General features: G+C 42.0%; 1 protein-coding gene across 7 annotated transcripts in view; it reads left to right on the forward strand.

Moving 5' to 3' along the window:
• Window positions 1-5,951, forward strand: part of WAPL (WAPL cohesin release factor) — a 134,875-nt gene extending 128,924 nt beyond the window's left edge. For all 7 annotated transcript variants that reach the window (XM_077183320.1, XM_077183319.1, XM_077183322.1 and 4 more), the window contains 4 exons: window positions 621-828; window positions 1,845-1,933; window positions 3,036-3,131; window positions 3,485-5,951. In XM_077183320.1, the coding sequence (XP_077039435.1) occupies window positions 621-828; window positions 1,845-1,933; window positions 3,036-3,131; window positions 3,485-3,550 (459 nt within the window). In that variant the 3' untranslated portion in view covers window positions 3,551-5,951. The remainder of the gene's footprint in view (window positions 1-620; window positions 829-1,844; window positions 1,934-3,035; window positions 3,132-3,484) is intronic.
• Window positions 5,952-26,444: the final 20,493 nt, after the last annotated feature.

A 26,444-nucleotide genomic window follows, 5' to 3' on the forward strand; every position in this document is an offset into this window, starting at 1 on the left:
GGAGTTAATTTTATGGAAGCTCTTAGCAGTTGTATTTAACTTTGTGAAATAACTGTCCAGTAGCAGACAAAAAAAATCAGTGAAAATAATAATATTAAATATCTTAATATATGTAGCTTGGCAAAGCAATATTTAAAACTGGTTGTATGGTATAGGAAATAATTAATGAGAAATAAGTGTCTAATATGGGATTCCTGCTTCATTCACATTCTTTGCTAAGTCATTTTAAATGACTCCCTCATGTTTTTGCTCTAAGAAAGCCAAGAGGGAATAGTTAGCATAAAAAGAAAAGGAAAATTGGTAGAGAACAAAAATGGACAGGAAATTATGGCATCTTTTATTCTTCCTGCCATGTCTGAAGCAAAGTGATTAAACTTTTGGGATGCCCAAGAGGAGCCTGTCAGGCAGTTCAGCACCAGGCAGGGAGATCTTGCTGTGGAGCACAGCGCTGGTGTTGGGCCAGATTATATTTTCCTTTGAGGGAGAAAAGCCTATTGTTAAAAAAAGTATTGAAGGCTAATTGTATTAAGGGGTAAATTGTGAACAGGAAATAAAAGTATCAAGTCAATGTGTTGGGGGTTAATTTCTAATGGAAATTCTCCTGGAATTCCCCACATCAGCTGTTCCTGGAGTGTGAGCGAGCAGCACAACTGGCTGAGAGCCAGACGGACGAGCTGATTAAAGAAGCTCCCACAGCTCAGCATGATAAGAGTGGGGAATGGCAGGAGACAAGTGGGGAGATCCAGTGGGTCTCCACAGAGAAGTCAGATGGCACTGAGGAGAAGGATAAGAAGGAGGAAGATGATGAAGAACTTGATCTTAATAAAGGTACGTTGTCTGGCTGTGATGAGCTCAGAAACAGTGTGATCACATAAAATCCCTCCTTGTCCTCTGCTTCCTCTCTACATCCAGTCTCTTGGGCTGAGATTTCCTCAGTGTATCCTGGATGAAACTGCTGCATAAGTAGGAGTCAGGAAAAAAAATCCCCAGACCTTTTTGGGACACTCTTATGTACAAAATATTCTGGAAAGGATGGCTTTTAGGCTGATACCTCATTCTTCTGGAACAGTCCTTGCAAGTTACCTGCCTTAATTTTGTTTCTCAGGGTTCTTGCTTCAAGCTACTTTAAGAGTTGGGTTTTTTCCCCCTCCTCTCCCTATTTGCTTCTTCTGTCCCCCTCTACTTTGTGTCTGTCTTTTCCTTTGATCAGTGGTGTCTGAAGTGCCTGTGTAGTGCATTGATGTACTGCATCTTTGGTAGTTTGTTCCAGGAGTTTAAATATCTCTGACCTGTTAGATAGTTTGTTTTTGGAAAATGGATCTGAAGCATCATTCCTTCTTGTTTAGTCTTCTAATAGTAGATGTAGTGTATGACTTTTAATAGTGTTTTCATCTTATGTTAATAGGTGTGGTATATTACCTTCTCCAAGCTTGCTTTATATCCTTCCTCATTCTTGTAGCTCCAAAATGCTGAATCATCAGCAGAAAATGTTATCCTTAACACAATAAACTACTTTGGGGGAAGTTTTAGAGGCATATGGTATCACATGAAACATTTGGATTGGTAGTTAGGGGTGTTCAGCATACAGTTTGCACATTGAAATGGCAAATGACAAAATACTGTGCAGCAGAATGAGTTGAAACTGAATGAAGACCATTTTTCTTGTCAAGAATGTGCTGCTGAGTCAGTAAGTGTGGTGTTTCCTGATCTCTGAAATCTCAGTCCAAAAGCTCGTTTTGTTGGAGGAAAAAGCATTCTGGAAAGTGATAATGAGGGATTGTATTTGCAGCAGTAAAAGATACCAGCTGCTTAGAGAATACAATAGACTGTTGTCTCTTTTACAGCTCTTCAGCATGCTGGGAAGCACATGGAAGACTGCATTGTGGCCTCATACACAGCATTGCTTCTAGGCTGTCTCTGCCAGGAGAGTCCAGTAAGAGAATAAGTTGATCTTAAGTCCAGTATAATGTTTAATGAAGTGATAATTTGTATGGAAAGGGGTTTATTAAATTGGGCTTCAGTGTGAGCAATACGTTGGTGAAGCTACACTGGTGTATACAGCTTTGGGAAGAGTTGCCAGAGTTATTCCAGCCAAAACAAATTTTTTGAACATCACCGTGTTTATCAAAAACAGTTGGAATTGAATATTTGACCTCTTTTTCCTCTCTCCCCTTCCTTGTAGCCAGCAAAAGAATTTGCTTTGTAAAGGCAGAGGAAAATTGGCTAAGCCTGTTCCTTCTCAGTAGTTTTAATAAGCAAAATTACCATCAGACTTGTTTATTCTTTATCAGTCTGCTTTAGTTTTTTCTTCCATTGAAATCAGATGAACTTGTCTCTGTCCCTATTATAAAAATAATTGTCTCGGATTGGGAATATAGAATAGAAAGCTGAAGTTAAAAATATGGAAGTCCAATAGCTGAGAACTCAAAGTCTCCTATCAAAAATGTGTTCACATGCAAATGAGTTCAGACCTGCCTTCAGGCTTGTCTGAATTTACCATGGTGCAGGAATGGCCTTTAAGGTGCTGTTCTGTGTCCTTGGACTCATCAGTGTCCAGAAGAGTTTTAGTGTTCTGAGTGAGACTGACAATGAGATCAGTGATTCTCAGCCCTTCACAGTTGTAAAGGGAGAGCCTCTCCCTATCAGGGGAGTGACCTGGTGGCTTGATAATCTTGTAGGTCCTAGGAACGTCTGACAGTCTGGGTTTTTTTTTGTTTGTTTGTTTGTTTGGGTTCTTTTTTTGTTGGTTTTTTTGGGTTTTTTTTGTTTGTTTTTGGTGGTTTTTTTTGTTTGTTTGTTTTTTTTTAAACTTACACAAACCAATAATAAAATTTATTTAAGCAATTGTTTTCTAAAAACAGAAACACAGTGAAGATATGAGTATTGCTTAAAACAAACTTAAATCATAAAGATGGCAGCAGAAACCATCTTTATGCTGCGAATATACCTGTCTTAGTGCATCTCACATGCAGCTCATTATAGTTCTGTGTCAGAAAAATGTTTCCCAAATAAGACAAGATTGTTTTATTTCTTAGATCAATGTGACTACTGTGAGGGAGTACTTACCTGAAGGGGACTTCTCGATAATGACTGAAATGCTCAAAAAATTTCTCAGTTTTATGAACCTTACTGTAAGTAATGCATATTTCAAATTGATATTTGTAGATATTTTTATAGTTTTGTTTTCTGTTAATATTTCATGCCTTTTGAGAAGCATTAACATTTTTCAGTTTGTGTCTACATAAGAGCACAGGACAATACTCTGTTTTTTAATACTGAAAGGCCATTTGTCTGTCATAATTTTGTCTGTCATTATATTGTGATTGGCCAGGAAGATTTTTCTGAATTAGCTGTCTGAACCTAGTTGCTTTCACTGATGCATAACTGTAAATAGTAAAATCCTGAAAATAGAATAGCTCTCAGACAGTTGAAGGAGGTGCTACAAATGCTTGTTTGTTACTTGTGTTTTCTATTGCATTTCCAGTGTGCTGTTGGAACAACAGGCCAGAAATCTATCTCTAGGGTGATTGAATACTTGGAACACTGCTAGATACTTAACTTCCGCTGCAGGCACTCTAATGCTGGAGCTACCCTTAGACAAAAGAAGAAGTCATGAAAGAAGTCCTTGAAGGATATACCAAGAGCATTCATCTGTGTCATTCGTGTTCGGATTTTTAAGGCTACCTGGTCTCTTAACCATGCATTCAGCATTTTCTAAAAGACAGTTACTACATCAATCTGCAACTATCAAAAATGAGGGGGAAAAAGGTTCTGAGGAAAGTAAATAAAGAAACCTTGCTGTTTATGATGCAGTGCAGTATTTAAATATTTTTGGCAGGGTTTACCCTCCCTATCTTTTTTCTTGCTTTGTTCGTGACAAGTTTCAAGGGGAAAAACTTGCTGCTGATAGTGCAACTGCTGTTTACTGTTGAGCCACTGTTTCATGCCAGCCAGGTGCAAAGGCAGCTTAGCTACTGAGGTATCAAACAAATGTTCTAATAAAGAAGTTCTGGACAGCAGCACCGCTCCTATTTGAGTTTAATTTGCTCCTGCTTTTTTTATTACTAGATGATTCCAAAATCATAAAATATAAATTTTTAAATACTTTTGTGATTTTAACTACTGTCTATATTTAAAATTTGTTGGAATCCAAAGAGGCGAGGATTGGATAGTTTATTTTTTATACTGTTTTGATTGAAATTAGGTTGTTGAACTATTTCTCAGTTCTAAAACACCCATGGCCCACATACTGTAACCTGCTAGACCATAATGCTTTGTAGTTCTAAGAGCATGCAGACCCATAAACACATAAAGCCATTGAGGGTATGTTATCCACTAAAGGAATAGTGACTGTAAAAAGTTGTGCCCTGTTAAAATGCAAATGAAATAAAGAAAGAAAAAAAGAAGGTTTAAAAAACACTCACTCGCAGGGTAGTTTACACTTCCGATAAGCAAAAACTTTGAAATGCTGTTTTAATTTGTTTCAAGGAAGAACTCAAGGTGTGTTTTATAATGTTGAATACAATGAATTTGGATGCTTTAGGGGGAATAATTTTAAAGAAGCTAAAACACCAATGGGGATTATTGTTTCTAGTTGACATAATCTTTCTATTTCATCCTTCTGTAGTATGACAGAGTTGAAATGCATACAACACAAAGCCTTAAACTGCTGATATAGCTAAGATGTTGTTCAGTCTGAGGTTTAGTTCACAGCAAAGCATTGTGTTTGAGGACTTAAGTGGAACAAAGAATCCCAGAAAATACATGACTTTTTAAACAATTTTTTTCTTGCACTCACTATTCAGACCAACAGAATTGATTATTAAGTATTTTTATTAAGGTGGTCTTGAATATTTGCAGACTGTTCTGCGATCTGCTTCATTGACATTTTTAAATACCTGTATAGGTACTTACATCATGTTACTCCATTGAATTTGTAAAACTTGAAGCCATAAAAATATTAGTTCTATGTATAATGAGGGGGAAATAACAGGAAATCTAACCTGCTTTTAGATCTTGTGTTATCTCCGTGTATAAAGTTAAGAACTTGTGCTTTTGTATCAGTGCCAGCTGTAAATTTTTTACATACAGTGGCTGCCTTCTATGTCTTCCTATTTTTGATAATGCAGATTGTTGGGAATTCTGTAAGGAAGTAACTGATTAACGGCAAAAATCTTACGTTGGTCATTTTTTTTTTTTTCATTTTCTCTCATCACCTTCTAAAACTTAGTGTATCAGTGTAACTTAGAAAAGTTTTTGAGGTTGTGTTCCCCTTCTTCAAAAAAAACCAAAACAGTACTGAGAGAGGGAAAAGGTACATGTAAATGATCTGCATCAGGAGAAAATTATTAAATATTTGGCCCATCTAGTTTTTGGATTTTAGAGATTTTCACATCTATAATGAGATTTCAAATTGGTTATGTAGTTTCATGTGGGGAGATGGCAAGAGAAAAGAAGATGCAAATATGATGATAGGGGAAAGCAGGGACAACTACCTTTCTTTGTTACACTGGTAATTGTTTGGGAATTGATTTACCTCAGTGTTTAACAGTTTTTTTTCAATGTAACTAATTGTCAAGCACTGACAAATGCAGATTTTTTTTTTGAGGGTGGGGGGAGAAATCACCCTGTGAACTGCAGTGCATTTTTGTGTGTTAGACCCTCAAATAACTCTGCATTAAAGGGTACTTGAGGTCAACTTGCAAATTAAAGTTTTAAAGTAACATTTTTTTCCATTGTAAATATTTGTGTAAATACTCTCAATTGGAAATTAGAACAGTAGAGTACTTTTCTGAATCCAATCCTATTTTTATTTTATACAGTATTTCTCAGCTGTGATCTTTGGAGCAAAAGCCAACGGCAGGAAAAATAGTTTGTACCAGTTTCATGAAGTATGTCTTTGGGTTTTTGTAAATAATTTTAACTCAAATAAAATTGCTACTTTCAATACATATCTTGTCTTTTAACATGCAATAAAACACTCCTCGGAGTGATTGCAGAAAGAAGGCAGTGTCAGGTAAATTGCTAAAAGAAAAAAAATGAAAAAAAAAGGATGAAAAAATGATAAAGGAGCATTCTGAACGTAGTGCTTTGCTTTTCACCTGTGTGTTGGGACAGAAAAATTCAGTTCCTGGACCTGAGGCTATGGTCAGTCAAACCAGCCACGGCTGGAAAGCTGGAAGTTTTCTGGATATGATGTATGGTGTCTCTTGATGCATTTTGGAGTTCTCTGCACAAGTTCATCTTTCAGTAACAACTCTGGAGAGCTGTAATCAGAATAACATAAATGTGATAGAGCATAGGGAAAATGGCACAGTTCTTATGGTGAGTCTTTTCACATCATGGGGGGTGTTAAGTGAAAAGGGAGGAAATTGCCATGAATGTTGCTCTGTTTCTTGATTAACGTGAATGATGCTTTAATTTCAGGATGGATTTTTTTCCCATGGATTTTTCCTTAATTGGTACAAGTAGCTATGGGTACAATATGCAATAATTCATGAACTGTAACACGAGTTGGATGTGATGTGTCATCTCATTGCCACTTAGAAAAAGCAGCAGCATAATGTAACCTTCTCTGTGCTGTAAGGGAGTGGTACTGGAGCTTGACACATGGAACAGTGTGTTAATAGTGTGTGGTGCTGTAAGAGCCAAATGCAGCTTTATGTAAGGAAATGTTTTAAAAAATTCTGCTAAGAGTATTTCCTCTTGTTTTGTCAGTTACGTAATGGAAGCATTGTGTGGAATGCTTAGGAGTGACATCAGCATTTTCAGATTAACAGGATAATTGTGAAGCTTCTACAGAAGATTTGGGAGTCAAAGCCTTTCTCATAAATTATTTCCTTTTCAATCTGTTTTGAAGTGCTTGGTTTGCATAGGAGAAAATGATGTGGTCTGATGCCTATGGCACTGATTTGTCTCATATTTCTTTTCTGGGCATCACTAAGCAGAAGCCAGAGTATACTTGGTTAGCTGGGGCTATAACCAGGCAAGCCCACATATCTTTTCCAGTAAAGTTTCTTTTGATGAATGTGATACTTTTCTAGTTTAAAAGGCATGGAAAACCAAAAATATGAATTTGACTTCAAAAGATAAAGAGGATTTAGGTAACTGCCATTCTTCTGCATCAAGCCTGCCCTTATTGGATGGCCTGTTAATTGGGTTTTTGAAGATAATGAGATTGGAATTTACCCTGAATTCCACTAGTCAAGTGTTTTCAAAACCAGGCCACTGCAGTTTTTGATACTGCTGCTTCTCTTCCTCTGTATAATATGTTAATTTGTCTTTGGAAAAAGGACACTAGTGGCTTCTTTCAGCTGTGTGGAACAGAAGCCTTTCATACATAGTCTTTTTTACTTGCCCTAAAGATCCCCTAAGGGATTGTAATTTATGAAGATGTTTGCAGCATCAGTAGGTTCAGATAGTCTTCCTGTAAATAAAAATGAAACCATGATAAATAATGCAACTGCAACGAGTCCTTACCCAAGGTCGATTTGTTTGCTAATGCCACAGGATCTTTATTCCAGTTGTGCAAACTGAACTGAATTTGCAGCTGCAGGTTGTGCCCCAAGTAGCCACGCTCAGTAGGAGATATCTGTGTGAGACAGCAGCACTCTGGTGATGCACAGGGGGCTGCAAGGAGCCCTGGGGGCTGTAAGGAGCTCTGAGGAGCCTTGCTGGGAGGAAAGGAAGCTGCTCTGGACAGAGCCTGACAGAGCCAGACGTGTCACATCCATCACCTACTGCCTTCAGACCGTATCTCCACATCTCCTGACCTGCAACTTCAGTTCATCACTTTGGAGAGGTAAATGCCAAAGACTTTGTCTCCATGTGTGCAAAGCCACATTGGTAAATAATGAAGAGTTGTGCAGGTAGTAGTACCTATATCCAGAATTCTGGTCTGAGGTGGACCAAAGTTACTTAAATGCAAGTTCATTGAACTTCTGCAGAGTACAATCAGGTGGTATCTAAAAGGAGACTGCTTAGAGTAATAGAAAAAATAACAGGAATTGTATTAGATACACTGCTTAGTGTAGGAATCCTTTATATCTTCTGTATTATAACAGAAGATTTAGTTGTGTCTCTGCATTTGGTTTTTTAAAGGTTGGGAGGAAGATTGTTAAACTGGGGTGTGAAGTGGATGGAATGATGTCATTCCAGCTGTAAAGCTGACCCTGTGATTATGTCCTAGAACAACAGTTATTTTGTTTCTTGCTGTTTCCAGTACATAAGGCATGCAAACCAAGGGGAAAGGCATTACTGCAAAAGTTTGAAGTGAGAAAGGGAAGGAAGGAGTTAATTTTGTCAAATGATACCATTCAGGAGCCTTGCAAACACCTTACCTCTGGGAATGATGTTGAAGTTGTGGAAGTGTGGGGTTTTGTTCATGGATGTTTTGTTGGCTTCTTACCCAAACGCGTCTCTTGAAAGCATTTCTGGGGCAAAAAGTTTTAAAATACCCAGGCCAACTTGTTTTCTGATCTAGTGTTGAATTTATAGTCTGAATTGAATTGAAGTACAAACCATGAGCAAGTCTTGGAGTAAGATCACTTTGTGTCACAGCTCTGTGCAAAGGCATGGATTTGGGTTCAAAAGCTTGATGTTCAGGTTACTAAGCCTTAAAAAGCAGTTCAGTAATGTGTTATATAAAACTGCTGTGTAACATCTGGTGTCATTTTGCTGGCTCATATTTTAAATTTTTGTCTTCATTTGACAAGGAATTTTAAAGCTATCTTACCCAAATTAAAAATATCTAGGTTGAAGTGCTATTATGAAATTATACTTTGACAGCAGAAATTGAACATGGTAAATTAAATAGAAGTGATACAATTATTGTTTGTAGTCTCCTCGTCCCTAACTATTTTTAAAACCTGGCTATAAATTTTTAATAAGGAAATTCTTTTTAGTGGAAAAATCTGATTGCAATTTGTGTGCTGAGTATATTCATGCATCTGAAATATCCCGTTTCAGAATGGACCTTCATATTGCAAAACAATGGGGGTTTTGTGATACCTTAGATTACAGTGAGAACTTTACTGAGGCTTTTGTGAAAACAAATTTGTAGCTATTTTAGTCCAGATAATCATACAAGTTCCCTCTTATTTAATGTAGGTTCTAATGGTTATTCAATTATAATTTCAAATGTGAGACAAAAGCAAACATACACAACTTCACATCATTTAAGTATCCACATAGACTATAAATTGAAATTGCTGGGGAAAACCAGTAGTCTAGAATGATTTGTTAGTCTATTATACATCCCATCTAGGACTGTAAAAAAAACAAACCCATACCTAAAATAATTCTGTTGAGAGAACTAAACTTTGATGCTCCTCACAAGAAGAGACAAGTACGCATCTATCCAGGTGTTGTTATACAATGTTAAGAGGTTTATACAAAGATGAACTGTATGTTAATTTTATGCAGTACTTGTGATTAGCCTTCAGAAGTTCTCAGGAGAACTGGTTTGTGACTTTGTGCTGTTTGATACATGATACAGCTTCAGCTTTTTTTAAATCTGAGAATGCCACAGGATCTATGTGCTTTGGTTTCTGAACTTTGCTACCTGGGACCAAGTGAAGCAGCTCTTGAACCACTGGTGTCTGTTGGAACCAGATACACAGGGAATATTCCTCTGTCAGGAGCTTTCCACAGATGTCTACACAATCCCACCCTTCTCTGTGGATTTTACCTGGTCACCATTTTCAAAATGCTCAATTCAAAGCCTGCCGAGCTCAGTCAGTCCTGCATTGTGGTGATGGTCTTTAAAGCTGAGACCAGTACCTTATTCTGTGAGAAAACCTCAGCAAATGCTGAGTTCTCAGCAGGACCCAGAGTGCTCTTGTGTCAGTGAGACCCAGGGAGCAGGGGCACAGTGCCAAACCCGTGGCTGGGGCTGGCGTGTGCCCAAGGCTTTGCTCAGGTCCCTGGGAGCGGCTGTCCCAGTTTGGGCTGTTCACAAACAGCTCTGGCTGTTCACAAAGGAGTCTGAACTGGGATGGGGGAGGGCACCTGCTGAGGCTGTTTCTGCACCAGATCTTGCTGATACCAGAACTCCCCCATTTTTCCCAGGCTGGGTGCTGAGCCATTGTATCTCATCCAATGAGAGCAGCACATGGCACCGTTGCAATGCACTTTCTCTCCTAGGTCTAAGGAAGAAAACACATGCGTGAAGATTCCAGAAATTAAAGAGTCAAAGGCCAGAAGGAGTTTGTGTGAGCCCAGATTTCACTAACTACTGTCATATGTGAGACTCTACTTAGACTTTGTCAGTGTGTGGTTTGACTTGCCAAATCTCTTCAAGTGGTAGAGGTCATCTTCCTTTCAAACAGCATTTTAGGCAGATGCAAGACAAGGATATCTGAAAGAGCAGGAATCTTCAGTACATTGTAGTTGCTGTTTTAATTGATGAAGTTTCCACAACACCAATAAATGTCTAATTATTTCAGGAGCTTATGGAATTTTTGATGTCCTGGAGATAAATTAAGAATTTTAAAGATTCAGACTTGTAAAAGACAATGATGTTTCAGTGATAGCATCCTAAAAAGTTGTCATCTGCCTGAAACCAGCAGTGGGGAAGGAAAATAAATACCCTTGGTTAACAAACTTTCCCTGGAGATGAAGTCAGACACACAGAGGTCTGATGGGATGAAGAACAACCACCATGCGAGTTAGGATATCTGAAGCTGGATCAACAACTGGGCCTGGATTGTGGTTACACAGCACTCCTTGTTCTGAAGCTTTAAGTATTTCTTGGAAGAGCCAGGTGATGCTGAGGGCTCTGAGGGTCTCCAGATGGGTGAGCAATTAGTCCATGAGTGTTGTGCTTCCCAGATCATACTCCAGGAGTACTGCATGCTGTCTAGGATTAGGTTGCAGAGCATATCACCTACAAGCAGGTGCCTTGGAGATTCCATACACTGCTGAACCAGAAGCAACTTCTTGCAGCATTGAGAACTTGGCAGGATAAGCTGAGGTCAGTGTCCTGCTCAAGGTTTGGCAGTGCACAGTGTAACATCTGCAAACTCTATCTCTCATAAAATTGTCCAAAAACTCTGGCACTCAGCTACCAGGTGCCTTCCCTTGGAAGCTGCTTTACTTTCTTGATTGAATGCAATTGGAAATTGTGGTAAGTGCCTAAGGAATTTCTCTACATCATTCTCTACTCATCATGATGGTGATTGCACAGCCTCTCTTGGTAATCCACACCAGGGCTAGGCTTCTCCCCTAGAGAAAAAATAAGTAAGATGTACTTGTCAAGTTAAGAAAAGAGGAAAGGAAAATGAAAAGCCTACAAACAAAAAAACAAACCCAACAAAAGAGCCAGAGTTTTCACTAAAGCTTCCTCAAGCCCTAAGTTGTGGAGAGAGGAAGATGTCTTCTATTGGACTGATACCCTTCACTCCAAGGGTTTAAAAGAGAAGGGCTGAGCAGAAATAGCAGTCTCATCCCTGCAGGAAAGGAGGGCCCTGCTGAGTTAGCACGGGCTGTTGGTTGGGTTCAGGACTGCCCTGACAGGAGGAGGGGCTGGTTGGGAGAGGTGGGAAACGCGGGCACTCTGCGGTTTTGGCTGTCTGCGGTCAGATACAAATCTGAGTGCCCAGAGCTGCACGGGTTGTAGGCAGTGACGGCCTGATTGGAAGCCCAATGAACTTGTCACTGGTAAGTAATTCACGGGAGGAAAAATAGCTCTGTACCACAGCAGGTTAAACTGCACATTAACTGTTGCCTGCGGGGGTAAGTCTAACAATTCAACTCCAACAGAGGGCAGAGTGACATTTGTAACATTAGGTGTAATTAGGAAACAAATAGAAGAAAACAAGAACCATCTTTGTATCACAGGATGCATCCCTGATGTTGCCTTGTTCAGAACTCAGCATGGATTTTAGGAAATAGCAAGAGGCAGATACTATTTTGTTTTCTGCTTTATACCCTGATTCATCAGCAATGCGGAATAGCCAGAAGAGGTTAATTAGTCCACAACTCTTAAGCTTGAAGAAGAAATAATGATTGGAGATGTATGACTGGCAACAATTAACAACAAAAAAACAACTAAGATGTGGAAAATGTGAAGAGAAAATGACTGCTTCTCCCACTGCTCTCCTTTCTTCTTGTAACAGGGAGCCCAGTGCAATTACCAGGTAACAGAATTTGAAATAAGCAAAAGGAAGTACACTTTAATACAGCACAGAGTTAATCTGTGGGACTTGCTGCCCCACAATCCTGGGAACAGTTTGCTTAGAGTGCTTTGCTGCTGAACAGTAGCCTTTGCAGCCAGGCACCTCAAGTGCACAGCAACGCATGAGGGAGCAGTGTCAGCTCTCTGGTTTCTGCCAGAGCTCCTCTCTCCTTTCAGATTTTGCCCCAGGCCCCCCTGGCTGTGCCATTCCTTGGTGGCAGTGCCATGTGTGTTCTGCAGTGTGCACAAGCAGCTTTATTGCAGCCTAATTCCTCAGTTACCCAGCAGTGTCCCAGACACTGCTTCAGGATTAGCTGGGCTTAAAGAGTCATGTCCCTGGCTGACAATCCTGGAGGCAGACTGGCCAGGCCCTGCCTCCCTCCATGGGGCATGGAGAAGGTTTCCACTGCTTGGGTGGTAGCATGGGTCCTTTCCCATTTCTTCCATACTTTTGGCATGTATTTTCCAGAGCTCACCATATGCCTGTTTATCCCCTTCCTGCTTTTTTTCTAGCTCTAATTTCCCTTCACCTGTCTGCCTTCTCCCAGCCTCCGCATGCCTATTACCCCTTGTATAAATAATTTGTATTCTTTTCAAAAATCATCCAAGTCCCCTTTGAATAATCTACTACACTCAGATTGTATTTCCAAAGATACTAAACAAATGCCACAGACGGACAGACAGACATGCCTTGGCAGCAAACCTTGCTCCCACTTTGACCCCGGCTGGAGCTGGCCTCACTGCAGTGGTCAGTATCCCCTAGAGCAGTGCAGGTGTCACAAATCCAGGCCGGTGAGGACCCTCCCTAGCCAGCCCTTCTGCTGCTCCCCCCTGGGTGCCCCACGCGTGCCTTCGGGGAGCTGAGCTCTTTGCTCAGTGCTGCTCTCCCGGGGCAGGGAGGGATGCGAGATGGATGTGCAGCCCCGGGGCTCAGCGAGGGGCAGCCGGAGCAGCCGCCAGGAGCGGGCTCGGGCCACTCCCAATGCTGACAACAGCAGTTCACGTCCCCAGATGTGTCACCTCTGAGCTCAACCCCTGCACTGCCGCACGCCGCTTGTTCCGAGTCCATCCAAGGATGTGGGAGGGCCCTGGCACGGTTAGGAAGGTCAGGCTTCTAAATTGCACATGAAAGTGCCTCAAATTCCAGGGGCTGCTGACAGAAGTGTGTGCTGCTGTGCTCCACGGCCAGCTCTGGGTTAATTATTAAGGAGTGCTGTTTTTAGTAAGCTTTGCCATAGATTCCGTGTGGCTGAAACCTTGTTCCTGTGGAAGTTCATCACGATGTCATGTATTTCATTAATTTTAACCTTTATTCTATGCAATTAGTAGAAATGTTTCTAAAAACCTCTGATTTTTTTTCCAGCCCCCTTCCCTGTAGGAAGGCTAAACAATGGTGTGAGTTATAGGCACACTTTCTAACATCACAGAAGAGCAAGTTTGTTCAGGATATAAATACAAATCCTTAGAAGGTGGGAGGCAGGGACAGTTGGTTTACAACAAGATGGAGACTCTCCCAAAGAAATGTATAAATGTCTGAAGTTAAATTCAACAAATAATCTGCTACTCTGCCAATAAGAAATATACACTTCTAGAAACAAATAGAGAAAATAATTGCAATGCTTGCAATCTTTCCTACAAAGGAGAGAAAAATCCTTAAGCAGTGGCAGCTCTTGGCAGTGGCAGCTCTAATATGAATAAATTCATACACTGATTTACATGTAAGAGTACATTGCCATGACAACTTTTAAATCTTGCTAAATTCTGTTCTTACTACTACTATTCTCTTTCTTTTTAAAGTGACCCATAGTCTGGGATCTCCTCCACACACAAGGACCTTAAATCCTGCATCTGTAACTCTGGGTAGTTCTAAAGCTTGTTACCCTCAAAATCTTGTTAATCAAGAAACAGAAAACATATTTTATATATGTATATAAAAAAGCCAAGAATTTATTGTTATTATGGTGGAAATCGTAACTTTAAGAATCATAATTAGTCCAGACCTAATTATTACAGGAAAAGATACTTCTATACAGAAAGAGTTGCAATAATAATAACAATTTTTTAAAAAAACCAACAATACAGCTATGTCTTTTATAATAGTTCCACCTTCTTGCCCTTTTCCTGGTGTTGCACTCACCCTGCCACTTCTCAGGGTCCTCATGTTGCTGCCTTCAGTGTGGTGGTAGGGGTGCTAAGGCTGGTCACCTGCACATGAATTCTTTTGGCTGGCAGGGATGTGATGATGACTGCATCTTTCTCACTCCAGGACCCACTTGGGGTCTTTTTATGTTTGCCAACAAACCTTCACACCTTGCTGCTTCATCAATGGTTTGCAACCCACATGATATCCAAATTTGCTAATGTATCTTGCATATGGTGGAAACATGTTCTTTGTTCTCTTGTGCATGAAAAGGTGGTTTTGTTTGACTCTAGGTCTGTGTTTCTAATGGAAAACAATGGTTGGTTTGTTTGTAGCTATGGGGCTTCCAGTGGCAAGCCCATGCCTCATCTTTTGTCATCTTATTCCTGTACTACTCCCCTCTGCATCCTGTGCCTCCTCCTCTCAAGGCCTCTGCCACCCCTCCAGGTCTGCGTTTTCTCCATGTGACACCATTTATGTTGGTTATATCTTCTGCACAGAACAATGACCTGTCAGTCCTGCCTGAGCACAACTACACTGGTACCATACAAGGGTAAGCACAAGTAAAACCAAGTCATCCATGACCGTGTGGTCAGAAGAAAAAATGCTGTCACAGCAAAGCCCAAAGAAAACTTGCAGGTAGGTCAGCAAATGTTCTGCCAAAGCAGGCAGGGCGTGACTCTGTGCTGAGGCCGCAGAGCAAGGCATGTGGGCTGTCCCCAGCAGTGACAGAACTGACACAGGGCTACAGGCCACCAGCAGGCCACTGTCTCATCAGCAGCATGCACCAAGGGCTGCTGCCATTCTGCTGTGTCACATTCCAGCTCCAGTTGCAGCAGTGCCTGACAAAAATAAGGTACAGGTGTTGAGCAGCAACATCTGGGATCTCAATTACTGCTCCTACAATAAAAGAACCCAGCCTGGCATTTTGGTCTTGCTCCAAGCTGTCTGGGCAGATGCTTGAGTGGAAAAATAGCTTGCTGGTGAGATCAGCCTGTTCAATCCAGGCAAGCGAGAAGAGCACACGTTATTAAAATAGAAGGCAAAATGAGGCAATTCCTCTGCCTGTCAAATAACTGGGTAAATCTTCTCAAAGTCTTTGCTCCATGTGCTTTTTTAGATTTGGCTATCTCTGTCCTATGAGAGTCAAATATTCTTGGCAGTGGAAATGCTGCTCTCACAAGTACCAAGTGCCAAGCTTTTAAAAATTAGTACAATGTAGAGAACATGCTTTGTTTTTGTAAAAAAGTTGTTGAGACAGCCCAAGTTTCAGACAGGCTTTAAAAAAAATAATACTTGGTCTGTTTTCAGGAGCTATGCCTGGTTTTCACTGGAAGAACCATGAGGCTGGCAATCTCTGTGCAGCTACAGCTGTACTTTCTCTGTATCCAGGGGTGGGAAGCAGTATTCCTGGCGTGCCTCCAGCCAGGAGGGGCTGAGGCACAGCTTGGCAGGCAGAACACGGTGGTTTGTGCTTGGCCAGAGGCCTCTCGAACGATTTGGACCAAGTGTCCTTTCACGTTCCCCACCCTGGAGCACTCCAGGAAGTCTGTCCAAGTTAATGAAAGGCAGGCTGCACAAGCTGAAGCTTCATTAAACCTGCAGAATGGCTGCTAAGCCCATGCTTTAGTTTAATTCACAAATGGGATTGAGTCAAGTGTTTACCAGCTCTCCCTGACCCCAATCCCCAAAGGCTTGCTGTGTTTGAGCTCTGAGCTTAAATGTCTCTGCAATCCTCCTTCTAGGCCAGGCTGGAAAATGAGGACACTCATGTTTCCCTGAGGCAATGGCCAGAGCCCTACATGAGGTGAGAGCTCACGACTAGCCTGTGCCCTGCTTTCAGCTGGGATGGAGTTAATTTCCTCTTTCTGGCTGTTACAGTGCTGTGTTTTGAATTTGGAATGAGAATGGTGTTGATAATACACCGATGTTTTGGGTTTTGCTAAGTTGTATTTATCCTAAGTCAGTGAATTTTTACTCTTTTTTTGTTTGTTTGTTTTTATGGGGTTTTTTTGTGTCATGCTCTACCAGTTAGAAGGTGCACAAAAGGCACTGGGAGGGAGTGTAGCTGGGATGGATGACCTGAACCGGCCAAGGGGATATTCTGCACTGGAGAATATCACTCCTGGGGGAGTTACCCAGCAGTGGGGCCAGGCTGGGTTTGGGAAGAGGGGTTCTAGCATTGGTCAGTGGGTGGTGAGCAGCTGAATTGTGCATTACTTGTTTGTTTCCTTTTTATTACCATAATTACAATAATTTCTTGTCATTTCTGTATTTTACTTTGTTCTCAATGATTAAACTGTTCTTATCACAGCCTAGAGTTTTACTCTGATTCTCCTCCCCATCCCAGCGGGGTGAGGGGGAGTGAGCAGCTGTCTGGTGCTTTATTTCCAGCCGGGTTTAACCCAGGGCAGCGCATCCTGGGCACTCTGGCACCTCTCTGGCTTCCTGTGGCAGATGGGAGGGCAGGAGGAGCCCACCCTCAGCCCTCCCTTCCATTCGCACAGTGAGCAGCTCCTTGGGGAGGGATGGAGCCCAATAACCCGTCAGGAGAGATGGATTGAACGTGCCACATGTAGAATTGAGGTTGGTTTATAGCTGCCTCTCCCCTGGGTACAACTCTGGGAGCTGGGGGGCTGTTACCCCATAGCTTGTGCTGCCTCCCGAGCCCTGGGGGACCTCACCTGGTGATGGCACCTCTGCTCACAAAACCCATCCTGGATGGCTCCCCATGGAGTTTCTCTGGGATTCCGGGCTGTGAGTGCGGACATGGGGCTGTGGAGCGCCTCAGGTGTGCCCCTGAAGGGAGCGCCAAGGCCCCAGCCCGGCCTGAGGGAGGGGCTGTGCCCAGGCAGGGGTGGCTGGCCCAGTGCCAGGTGCTGCCCACAGCCCTCAGGGCTCAGGCTCACTGCGACCCTGCAGAGGCTGGGGGCTTCCGGAAGGTTCCTCAGGCAGGTGAGCAGGGGCGGGGGCTTCCGGAAGGTTCCTCAGGCAGGTGAGCAAGGGCTGGGGGTTTCCGGAAGGTTCCTCAGGCAGCTGAGCAGCAAGTGGGGGCTTCCGGAAGGTTCCTCAGGCAGGCGAGCAGCAAGTGGGGGCTTCCGGAAGGTTCCTCAGGCAGGTGTGCAGGAGCTGAGGGGTTCCAGAAGGTTCCTCAGGCAGGTGAGCAGCAAGTGGGGGCTTCCGGAAGGTTCCTCAGACAGGTGAGCAGGGCTTGAGGGCTTCTGGAAGGTTCCTCAGGCAGGTGAGCAGGGCCGGGGGCTTCTGGAAGGTTCCTCAGGCAGATGAGAAGCAGCTGGGGGCTTCCGGAAGGTTCCTCAGGCAGGTAAGTGGGTTGGGCTCTCGCTGCCTCATGGCACTCGTGCGTCCTGGCCTTTGTTCTTCCCTGTGTTTTGGGGACAGGTGCAGCCCCACCCCTGAACACAGGCAGGAGGGCTCAGCCTGCCTGACCCCGCAAGCCACGGCCGAGTGTTTCGCTGCTTATATTCGCTCTCGGCAACCACCAGGGGGTGATATGCTGAAATTTTAATTTCCGAATTGCAGAAATGAGGCATCACATTCTTTAAAGGTCAGAGCTCAGGATAAAATTCTGTAGCTAAAGAAGACATTTTCTTTTGTGGGCTGGTCATGAGCTAACTGCTCATCTGCTGCTCTTTTGGGCTGTGTTTGGGGCATACTAGACAAACCTAGTTGTGAATTTCCTGTGGAAAATTTCCTTTAATGAAAAAAACAGTGATCTGTTACAGCTGAAACTGTGGAAAAATAATTGTGAATTCTGGGTTTCCTGATGTGAAGAAAAAGAAATCATTTGTATACAGTTGAAGTATCCGGTTTCACTAATATTTAGAGAAATATGTTTATTTCACTCTTCTGTTTGGAAATTTACCTTCTCCTGGACAAAACTAGTAAAACATGCTTCTGCATGGTGACATTCACACTGTGAAGGGGGTGTGTTGCCTGTGCCCCAGGACTGTGACCCTCCTATATTTCTGTGGATTAAAAGAGATTATTTTGGGCATTATTGGATACCCCTAGCAGACAGCTAGGAAAGTTACTTGCTGTCACACGTTCCTTGGGAGCTTGCCAACAAGCAAATCCATGCCTAATTACATGGTCCATTCAGCTGCAGCTACTTCAATATCCAACCCTGTTGTTCCAGTAAATGTGAATTTCATGTGAAGGGACATAAACATCAAACTGCAAACTAAACATGATGTAGACCCTGGGCCCCAGAGATGCACCAGGGCTGAGGAAGGCACACTCCTCACCTCAATGAAAAAGAAACTAAAAAAAAATAAGGCTGAAATGTTACTGTTTGGGCCTCTAAAAAGGTTATTCATTGCACATGTGCAAATAAAATGATAGGGTGCTCACAAAATCCCCAGTTAGTTGTTTTGGATAGTGATCAGCATTCTTACATCCTTAAAGATATTTGCATAAAACAGAAAATTGTCCAATTTAACACAGCAGAAATAAGGAGGGGATGATGGTTGGAGCTTAAGCAATTAATAATTAAGTAGGAGACAGAAGATACTACCTGAGAAGAAAACAGGCTGTGTGATGTAAAAGTGACTGCTGTGGTGCATCCACAGGGAAGATGGGGCTTGGACACTGATTCTGGGCAGCACACAGTCAAAATGCAGTTGCATTGCAGATGTAAGACTCCAGTGGAAATATGTAAATTGATAGAAAGGATCACTCTTTAAACTGTTTTCTTTACTCAGTTTTGGAAGCTTAGGAGGTTTTTGACTCTTAAGGAGTTTCACTGCTGAAAGCTCTCTCTAATTTCTGTGGTTAGGCAACAACTTAGATGGAATACATAGCTTGTTTTGTGGGGTTTTTATTCCTGTCCCTGTCCATTACACAAGGAAAGAAAAGGGCTCCCTGCTAAAATCCAGGCATGCAGTTTCTATTTTAAATCTCAAGTGTTTGTTTTTTGTGCTACAATATTGCTGACTTTGCTATAGTTATACATAGTTCCTTGTCCTCTGTCCAAGACATTTTTAACTCCCCTTTTCTGTTTTAAAGAGAACTGAATTGGAGAAGAAACATGCTTCTAATTCAGTCTTCTTTTTAATTTCAGTGGAGATGGAAATTGAAGTTGCTCTTGAGGGGAGAGTAGTAGATGGACCAGAACTACTTAATATCAGAGTCATAATTCATACTGCTCACATCTCATCTTAGAAGTACAAACTGTACTGTTCTTGAAATGTCAATGCTTTTGTTCCCTATTTAAAATAGGGATTCGATCTCTTCATCTTGGAAAAAGAACTTGGTGTCTTCATTGATTTCACAATACAAAATATTCATGCAAAGTCTGACTTCTCAAAGGACTGTGAGGCAAATGTTAGCACGATAGCAATAATTTAAATCAGAAGTTTTATCTCTGCTGAGCCACTTCTTGTTTTTATCCTGTATGTTTTTAGATAATAAAGCACTTTGTAACTTATTTTTATATGTACTTACAAGCGTAGAAAACATTGTGAGTAGGCTGCATTTGGTACATTAGTTGCAGCTGTGCCAGGTTCCTAATAATAACAATTTAATTGTTACAGTCATGGACTCATCTCAGTTGCTCTGTGAACTTTAGATAGACCCTCAATAGCCTACTGAATTCAGTAGGAGCTTCTGTTCTAGAGAAAATTACAAAGGTTTTAAAAAGGAGTTCATCCTCTTGTGGATCCATGTGTGCTAATTGTACTTCTTCCAATCGCTCGTCATTGCTCCCTGGCTGTACTTTCTTGCCTTCACAGCTTGTTTTCCAGCTGAGCAGTCCCTGTACAGCTCCAGTTCTGCTTCAGAAGAAAATATATCAGATTCAGTGTGAACTCAACAAGGAGTGATTTCGTCAGCTCTGTCATAGCTAAGATGCTGTAGCTGTGCTCTTCCCTGGTTTTAACTGACATAATTGTGCTGTCAAAATGTTGTTGTGTAAATCAAGCTGCAGTGTGTTTGCAACATCAGTGCTAATGTGGCTGGTCTGACACTTCCTTCTAATTACAATTTGCATATTTGCAACAGTTGGCTGAGCCGCAGGAGGTGCTGAGATGGGCGAGTCATGTCAGGGAGGCTGGGAAGGAGCTGGAGAGCTGCCTCCAAGCACAGTGTGCAGTGGCCTCACAGCAAGACAGATCCAAACTTTCCTGCTGGCACCCACAGGAAGGAGGGAGAGAGGGAGGAAGAGAGGCCAGTCCTGCAGGAGAATGAAAGCTTGCACCAGCAAGGACAAGGCCTGCTTCAACTACCTGGAACATGGGATTCTGCTTGGAAACCTGGTCTGCTGGGGGCAGATGGGCTCCATCTGTCAGACAAGGGGAAGAGCATCCTCAGTCACAGGCTTGCCAAGCTGGCAGGCAGGGCTTTAAAGTTTCTGTGGGAAGGGACCTTCAGCTCCTCCCACTCCTATCAGCTGAATGCCAGGCCAGCAGGAGATGCCCAGAGCCTGGAGAGGGGTCACATGTCAACAGGAGAGCCCCTGAAGAGCAGCACAAAGGAAATCCAGCCAGTCCAAAGCTTCACTGGGGGCTAGATTTAAATGCAGAATGCTAGATTTAGGTGCAAATGCATGTAGCATTGGGAGTAATTAAGAGGAGTTAGAAATGTGTCCAGATCTGCAGGGCTGTGGAATCATGGACATATGGAGAATGGATCCTATGATTGGAGTACTGGAATGAAAGAATTCAGGTACTTCAGGAAGGACAAGCAAGGGAGACAAGCAAGAGCTGTAACCATCTATGTTAGTGTCCAGCTGGAGTGCATGGAGCTGTGCCTGGGGCTGCATGAGGAGCTGGCTGAGGGCTTATGGGTCAGGATGAAAGGAGGGCAGGACAGTGGCATTATAGTGCTAATCAGGAGGAATGAGGGGAAGAGGCAGCCTGGTCTTCATGTATTCTTTCAGCCACCCCAGTATCTGTTGGAGGGACACCACAGCAGAGCATAGGTGATCCAGGGGGTTCCTGGAATACACTGAAGGTAACTTCTTTTTCCAAGTGACAGAGGAGCCAACAAGTGCTATGCTTGGTCTTGTTCTCACAAAAAGGGAGGGGCTGGTGGGGGATGTGAAGCTCCAGGGCAGCCTTGGCTGGAGTGACCAGGGCATGGTGGATTGTTGAAGTGTTAGGACAGTGAAAAGGGTGCACAGCAAAGTCCTTGCCCCAGACTCGAGGAGAGCAGACTTTGGCCTCTTCAGGGATCTGCTGGGCACAGAGCCATGGGATAAGGTCCTGGAGGGACGAGCGTTCCAAGAAAGATTGTTAATATTCAAGGATCACCTCCTCCCAGCTGAGCTGACCCTATGTGGAATCCTGTGACAGAGGCAGTACAGTTTCTTAGCTGCTTTCTTACTTGGCTACAGAGATCCTGCAGAGTACTAAAAAGGCCTCTAGGACAGATAACCCATTAATGAGGGGTTCTGAGATCTGTAGTACAATGCTTCCTGAAAATTTGATGTGGTACATATCAATGTATGAGGCAAACACTTTGTCAGGATTATAGCAGTCCTCAAAGAGATTCATTGGGAGTGGTAGGGATGGGAAGAAGTAAATTCTTGCCCAGACAGGCTTTACAGTGTCTTTTGTCACATGTGGTACAGAGCAGAAAGAGGAACCAGACATTTTTCTGTGATAACCATAGATTCTGAAATGAGAAACAGTAGGCATGGAAATTCAGCCAATAAAAGATGGGTATAGCTGGCTGCTGTGGAGAGCTTTTAAGCCTTTCAGATCTGTGCCTTCATAACTCAAGTGTTATCATGCATAGGTGTTGTTTAGCAAAAACATAACTCAAAGAATTTTTACTTTAATGACTGAGACTGAAGTTTTGCTGCAGAGAATGCTGGAGTAGGGAGCACAGGCTGATTCCTTTCTGCTTAGCTCAAAAATCTCCAAAAGCTATACCTTTTTAAGTGACTCTCTAAATAGCAAACATCTATTACTATTAGGCTCAACAACAAAATCATTTTTCCTTTGCTAATCCCCTCTGAATGTCCAGCATATATTCTTTATAATTCTAGGCTGAGATCTTTATCCAAGCTTTGTTGGGGAGCATGGTACATGACCATTGACTGCACCCCTCAATGCAGTTGTTCTGTTGAAATGAAATGCCTCAGTTCCTCCACTCTGCACACCTTTCAACCCAAAAGGCAATACCCAAAAGGTTTTTGTGGTTAATATAAATTACCATGTCCTTCAGGTGAAGTTGCTGAGAAGTAGGTGCAAACACACATTTCCTTTAGCATTAAATACTATGTGGCCTACAGGTCACAGATCAGTGGCAGCTGCCTTTGGACAGCTCCTCTTGGCTCATTTTGCTTCTCCCCTTCCTTGTACACACCTGCTCCTGAGGAATTCAGGCAGGTGTTCCCTAAGGAGATCTTCTGGAATAAGAATGGGTGCAGATTCTTGTGTGTCTGTCCCTCTCCTACCTTTCACCTCTTGTGTCTGAATGGCCAGCTCCAGAGCATAAAAACAAGTGAAAAGGAGATACAGAAATGCTAAATGAGCATTTAGCTGTTTATTTTTCATTGGTAACCTGTTTGTTTGGGGCAGACATTGCAAGATTAATTGGCAAAGAAGCATGGAGCAGAACTGGCTGGCTGGGAGCCCCTTAATGCCCAGCACTAGGGCCCTTTCTGCCTTGCTTCGAATAGAACATGGTAACTCACATCCACAGCCTTGAAATTAATCCTATTAGACACTCTTTTGAAAAAAAAAACAAGAGGCATGCATCTTTCCACTTGGATTAATTCAGAGTGAATCTATTGTAAAGACAGCCCCTCCCATCGTGCCTTGTATTTCCACATGCTCTTGAATGAAAATGAGCTTGAGCCTGTTGCAAGTTTCAACTGTTCCAAAAATCTAGGAAGATAGGGAGAGGATGTGACAGCTTGGTCTGTTTTCTTTATTCAGTTAACAGACCATCCAGGGAATAGAAGATTTATGAGGAGCTGTCACTGTCCTTGGTGATCCCTGATGGGTTTCAGGTTTTCATAAGAACAAACCATCTACTCCAGTGGTGATGGAAAGAGCTTTTCCATAACTGAAACACCCCAGCAACACTTTGTCCAGGCCTGTTCTCTTCCTCAGACCCATTTTAAGGCAGGTGATATTCATAGGGATCTCTTAGGTACAGATGTGTTATCACCACCCTTCAGGGTGGATGGACACCACTCTTGCAGTGATTTACTTTTATTCTCTGCAATAAAACAGAAAAGCAAAGGGTTAAGAAAAAACTTTGGTGCCACTCAGTGGACTGGGAAGGAGAAGAACATGAGACACTCCTAAGTTAGAGTAAGCCTTGCAACAGGACAAAATACTAAAGAGAAAGAGAAAAACAATGGGATTGTGAGGTGAAGTATTGCTTTGGTATTACTGCACTGAATATCAGTAGTGAGGCTTGCAGAACCTAATTACAGCAAACTCATATACAAACCCCACATTTACAAGCAAGTGAAAAGAAATTATTTCAGGTCCAGGAAAAGGGTCCCAGACCTTGCTATATCTGGCAGATTTACTGGCAGCAGAAAGATGGTGATTCTTTTACCTTATGTATGCACAGAAGTGTTAAGAAGTGGGTGTATCTGCTGGATTTCACTGCATCCTCATTAGCTCTGCTCCCATTACAGGCCCAGAAATGTAGGCCTTGGGAGGAGGCAGCGTTTGTGTTTCATAATGCCCTCTACAGGGTCTCAGAAGCAAAACACCTGCCTGAAACACTGAAATGTGTTGTATTAAACATTATGTAACAGCGGTTTGCACACTCTAAGGAAGAAAGCTGAAATATGTTAGTAAGGAATACTCTGCTACCTTTCTATGGCTAAGGTGGAAAATTGCACATCTAAGTAACTTATTGATTGGAAGAGCCTTTAAATAACAACAAAACTGCACAGTGATCCCTTCTACTTTCTGTTATCAGTGGATATGTTGCAAGCCCAGCAATAGTCTGCATTTAGTGAAGCTGGAACAGGCTCAGATTGCTATTCCACTCTTTCTCCTGGCCTGAAAACAGATTTCTGGTTTTTTTTTTAACATTGCCATTTGATACTGCACAGTTTTTGGGAAATCAACATATTCCTATCTGTTAAACAGTGCTTTTTAGTGTGAATTTGGCTCCACTCTGAAGAGCCAATAACATTTGAATGCATTCCAGTTTCCATTGTAACTCATGCTTGGAAGTTTGGCCAGGCTGGAAACTTGCAGAATAGCTTGGGTTGCATGTAAACAAACATTGCAGAGCTGAACACAAGGCCCTTAAAATCAATGGAAGACTTTTTCTATTGACTGCCCTGGGTCTTGAGGCCAACCATGGCTCTCTCCTTGGCCAAAAGGTTTCAGGCAAGTGCTTGCACATTGCTGTTTGTGTCTGCTCACTGAGTCTCTGCTGGGCAAACACAGGGACAGGGCATGACTCAGCTCTGCCTCAGCACTCTCCCAGGCTGGATCCTTTTCCCCCACTGTGGGTAGGGCTGCTATTACTCACTGTTACACCAATTTCTGTTGCAAGAGCATCTCTTTAGTGGTTTGTAGCTCAAATGAAACATTTGGTCTGAAATTTTTCACACTGATTTTTTTTCCTGAAATAAAAGTATATATAGGTTTTTAAAATTATTATGTGTTTGGGTAGTAGTCCCTTATTTTGGAACAGGGATTTATTATATGGTAAGAATCATGCTTCATATCAGGGAAAATTTTTTTATTCTGTAGCCAAATTGGAATGAATTTTCAGTTATCAAAAAATAAACAAATGGGAAGCTCCAAGCAGTATGATGAAATGCAATCTGTCTGTGGGCTAGATCCTGCTATAACATCAGAAGCATGTTGAAAATCCACATTGGATCTGATGCCCACCTATATGTTCTCTTATGTTTTGGGCTTGAATAATGTCTGACCATTTTCAAAAGGAAAATTGGTTGGTTGGTGGTTTTCTTAAGGCAGATGTTTCCTTTCTCACATAGATGAGTAATTAACTTGTTTTTAAATCTCTCACAGCAACTTTGTAATACTTCTCGTGTTTTTGGCAAAAGCTGCTCCTGGCATATGGGCAAAAAGGAATAATACCCTTCAGAGTAACTGTATCTATCATGTTGCATCATTAAGAGAATAGGCTGAAAAAATGTGATGCTCTTAGACAGTTATGTACATTGCTTTTTACCCATCACTTCTGGTAATCCATCCTTCTTTTGGGAAAATGGGTAGGTGCAATTTCTCTCTCAAGAAAGATTTAATGCCACAGGAGGCAGGGAAAATATGAACTAGTCTGTTGCTTTTTATTCCCTGGCCAGTTTCAATCCTTAGGCCACTCTATATTGGCTTCATTATCCTTTTACTGCCAGATATTTACCATAGGATTTATTTTTCCATTCTACTCTTCATGAAACTGTGATGAAGAGCTTATTTTACTATCTTAAAGTCTTTGGAACACATGAGATTAGAGCTTGCAAGTATTTAATTCAGGATAATTTTAGAAAAGCAATTAAATTTGCAACTTTACTTTGGAAGACAGTATCATTGTATATATTTTTCTTGTAGTGTAATAAGTAAATGTGCCACCAACCTTCATTTCCATGACATAACTCTCTTGTGAGTGGTATTGGGGATAGTATTTAAATCAAAGTAGGCTGTAATGCTCAAGTTCAAAGCTTAGATGTCAGCTATGATGTCAAACTCCTACCGACTTTCAGCAAGCTGTAGATAGATTAACCTGTAGCTTGAATTCCTAAATCTACCCCAGTTGAGTACTTTGCTGTTTTTTTATATACTTTTTTTTGTCTATAATGGTGAAACTAGCTTCTAAACCATTTTCTATGGAATAAGGGGCTCTGTAAGTTCTGTTACATTTTGCTCCTTTTATTGATACTCTCCTTACTGAAGATAGCATGTAGGGAGAGCCAGATTCAACTCCTGCCCTCATCAGCAATCAGGAAGATAATAAGGTGCCTTTAAATGCTTTTCTTTCTTCACCCCTCTTCAAGATAAAAGTGTATCAACAGAGAATTCTATAGCAAGCTGAGCTGGTTTTGTAATTATAATGGCTGCCAGTTGAATCAGGTAAAATTAATTCACTCCAATTGCTTCTCTATTGTGGTTATTTTTAAAGGATTTTGCCTCACAAAATGTGTCTTCACATGAATACATT

This window comes from Agelaius phoeniceus, chromosome 9, assembly GCF_051311805.1.
Source record: "Agelaius phoeniceus isolate bAgePho1 chromosome 9, bAgePho1.hap1, whole genome shotgun sequence".
Lineage (NCBI taxonomy): Eukaryota > Metazoa > Chordata > Aves > Passeriformes > Icteridae > Agelaius > Agelaius phoeniceus.